At 51.2% G+C, this 2,500-nt stretch overlaps 1 protein-coding gene across 4 annotated transcripts in view; it reads right to left on the bottom strand.

The window, feature by feature from the left end:
• Nucleotides 1-2,500, bottom strand: part of keap1b (kelch-like ECH-associated protein 1b) — a 6,808-nt gene that overhangs the window by 2,703 nt on the left and 1,605 nt on the right. For all 4 annotated transcript variants that reach the window (XM_087254738.1, XM_087254737.1, XM_087254736.1 and 1 more), the window contains exons 2-4: nt 2,066-2,500; nt 1,261-1,506; nt 1-116 (exon numbers count right to left, since the gene is read on the bottom strand). The exon at nt 1-116 is cut by the window's left edge and continues 561 nt beyond it; the exon at nt 2,066-2,500 is cut by the window's right edge. In XM_087254738.1, the coding sequence (XP_087110864.1) occupies nt 1-116; nt 1,261-1,506; nt 2,066-2,380 (677 nt within the window). In that variant the 5' untranslated portion in view covers nt 2,381-2,500. The remainder of the gene's footprint in view (nt 117-1,260; nt 1,507-2,065) is intronic.

The raw sequence follows: 2,500 nt of genomic DNA on the forward strand, positions 1-2,500 counted from the left end.
CACGCCACACACGCGTGGAACACCTCCGACTCGCAGCGCACGTTCAGCTCGTCCCGGCTGATCAGGGTCACCAGCTGACAGTGAGACAGGGTGAAGAACTCCTCCTGCGTCGCCACCTGCAGGACACACACCGCGCGCGCATGTTAGAGTTGGGGTATGGGTGTTGAGGGCATGCTGTTGGGGGGTTTGGGTTAGGGGGATGTACGGTGGTGCAAAACAACAACACAGACTGAAACACTTACGAAGCTCGAGACAAATGTAGACTCTGGAAAACATTTTCCCACGATAAGAGAAACCATCTCCCCAAGGAGAAACACAAGAACAAGACCCAAAACACTGTTAGCAGTCCCCAAACACACTTACAGGCACACGCAGAGGGAACGCTAAACACCGGAAATATCTATAGAGTCACGGTTTGACCTGCTGCGATTAAACATTGTTCTTGTTCTTGTGTTTCTCCTTGGGGAGATGGGTTCTCCTCTGTAGTTGCGTCTTATCGTGGGAAAATGTTTTCCAGAGTCTACATTTGTCTCGAGCTTCGCTTTCGTATTTGACATGAAACGCACATTTTACTCATATATGTAGCGTGTATATGCCCATGAGCTGCCCAGGCGGAATCTGCACACGGTTTTGCTTTTTCTGCACAAAATTGTGTTCAAAATCTGCGGATTTATGTGGAATTATTTTAGGAGTATCATGACTAAAACCCTAATATATGAACTAAAACTAATCCCTTTAAACTTTAATTTCATGTTTACAATGCAAATCCATACAGATCCACTTTATTTGGTAAACAAAGCCAGTGTCTCGTATCATATCTCTCCTGAAGACATGACTGCACACTGCGCTGTACATAAATCAGATCAACATTTTCAGATCAGTCAATAATATTACTGAATAAGTACAGATGTACACACACTAACTCAAGTAGATAGACAGAATCAATGATGAGCTAAACATCTGCAGAATTCTGCGGGCCCGAATCCTCAGTGATCTCGCCGGGCTCAGATCATTTCGCTTTCTCACTACAGTCGATCTGCTCCAGAGTTTTAACTGAACCTCAGTCAGGCGATCTCGGACTGATTGATTTGGTGCAGATCCAAGCACAATTGCTGGATTCACATATGCCAAACGAGCCGCGCTGACTGGACTAACGGGACGGTCCCGAAACAGAAGTGTGGGTGTGAAAGCCCCTTATTGAGGCCTGAACTCTTGTGTTGGTGTGAGAGCAGTTATCCAGTGTGCGTCGGCCGCTCTGACCTGGCTGAAGTTCATGTAGATGTACTCTCTGGCCTTCTGGTGGAGCTCCGTGCAGCCGATCTGCTCAGCGAAGCTGGCGATGCCGATGGCGTTACTGGGGTCCAGCTGCTCCACCAGGAAATCACAGCAGGCCTGAACCACGCTGTCGATCTGGTACATCACGGCGCCGTTCATCACGTGGATCACACACTTCTCACCCACTGAGATGCTCGCCGTGTACGCAAACTCAATGAGCCGGCCCATGACCTGGAGACAAGAACACACACGCGCACACACACACACACACACACCGTTTCTGAAGTGGGCACACTGAAAGGCACAGGTCACCTATAATGAACATGTCCTCCTCCTTTCCTCACTCGAGCGCTTCTACAGCTTCATCAGTCTCTGATACTCTGAGGAATGCTGGGAAAGCAGCCGCTGACGTCCACAGCAGGAACAGAAACACTGCTGCAGTCATCAGCTGCTTCCTCCAGGACATCTACTGCTGTGTTCAACAGAAACTCAAACAGGTTTGGAGGAGGAAATGAGGAGAGAGAACTGCTGCTGTCACTGATCACCTGACCACTGAGCTGTGTGTGTGTGTGTGTGTGTGTGTGTGTGCTGGAGCTCAGGAGAGGAGCTGTACACATTCAAGACCATCACTGTATCATGATGCAACATTCACACAAACACACACACTCACACACTCGCACACACACACAGCTGGGAAAACTGCACTACAAATCCAAATTCCCATTTATTATTTTTTCCTAGTGTGTGTGTGTGTGTGTGTGTGTGTGTGTGTGAGTGTGTGTGCTGGTACCTTGGGGTGTATCCCCTCGATGGGCACCACCTCCATGCCGCACTCCTTCAGGCCGTTGGTGAACATGGCGCGGAACACAGGCGAGGACGAGGCCAGCACCACCTTATGCGCCACGAAGTCGACGTGTGTGTCGAGCGGGCAGTAGCGCACGCGGAGTGTGACGTCACACAGCTGTCTCTCGCGCCGCAGCTCGTTCATGATGGCGAAGGCGGCGGCCGTGTGGCTCTCCAGCGTGTAGCTGAACACGCGGTGCCCATTGCTGGCCGACGGCGTCACCTCCGCCTTACACTCCGTCATGCCCGCCGCCGCCAACATCAGCGCGGGCACATCCTCACTCGCCAGCGCAGCGGTCACGAGAACACACACACACCTGTGTTAGAGACACGCACACATCATACACACTCCGCTCATCACCAGCAGGAACACACGCAGAGG

This window comes from Danio rerio, chromosome 6 (genome assembly GCF_052040795.2).
Source record: "Danio rerio strain M-AB ecotype USA chromosome 6, GRCz13ab, whole genome shotgun sequence".
NCBI classification, from domain to species: Eukaryota; Metazoa; Chordata; class Actinopteri; order Cypriniformes; family Danionidae; genus Danio; species Danio rerio.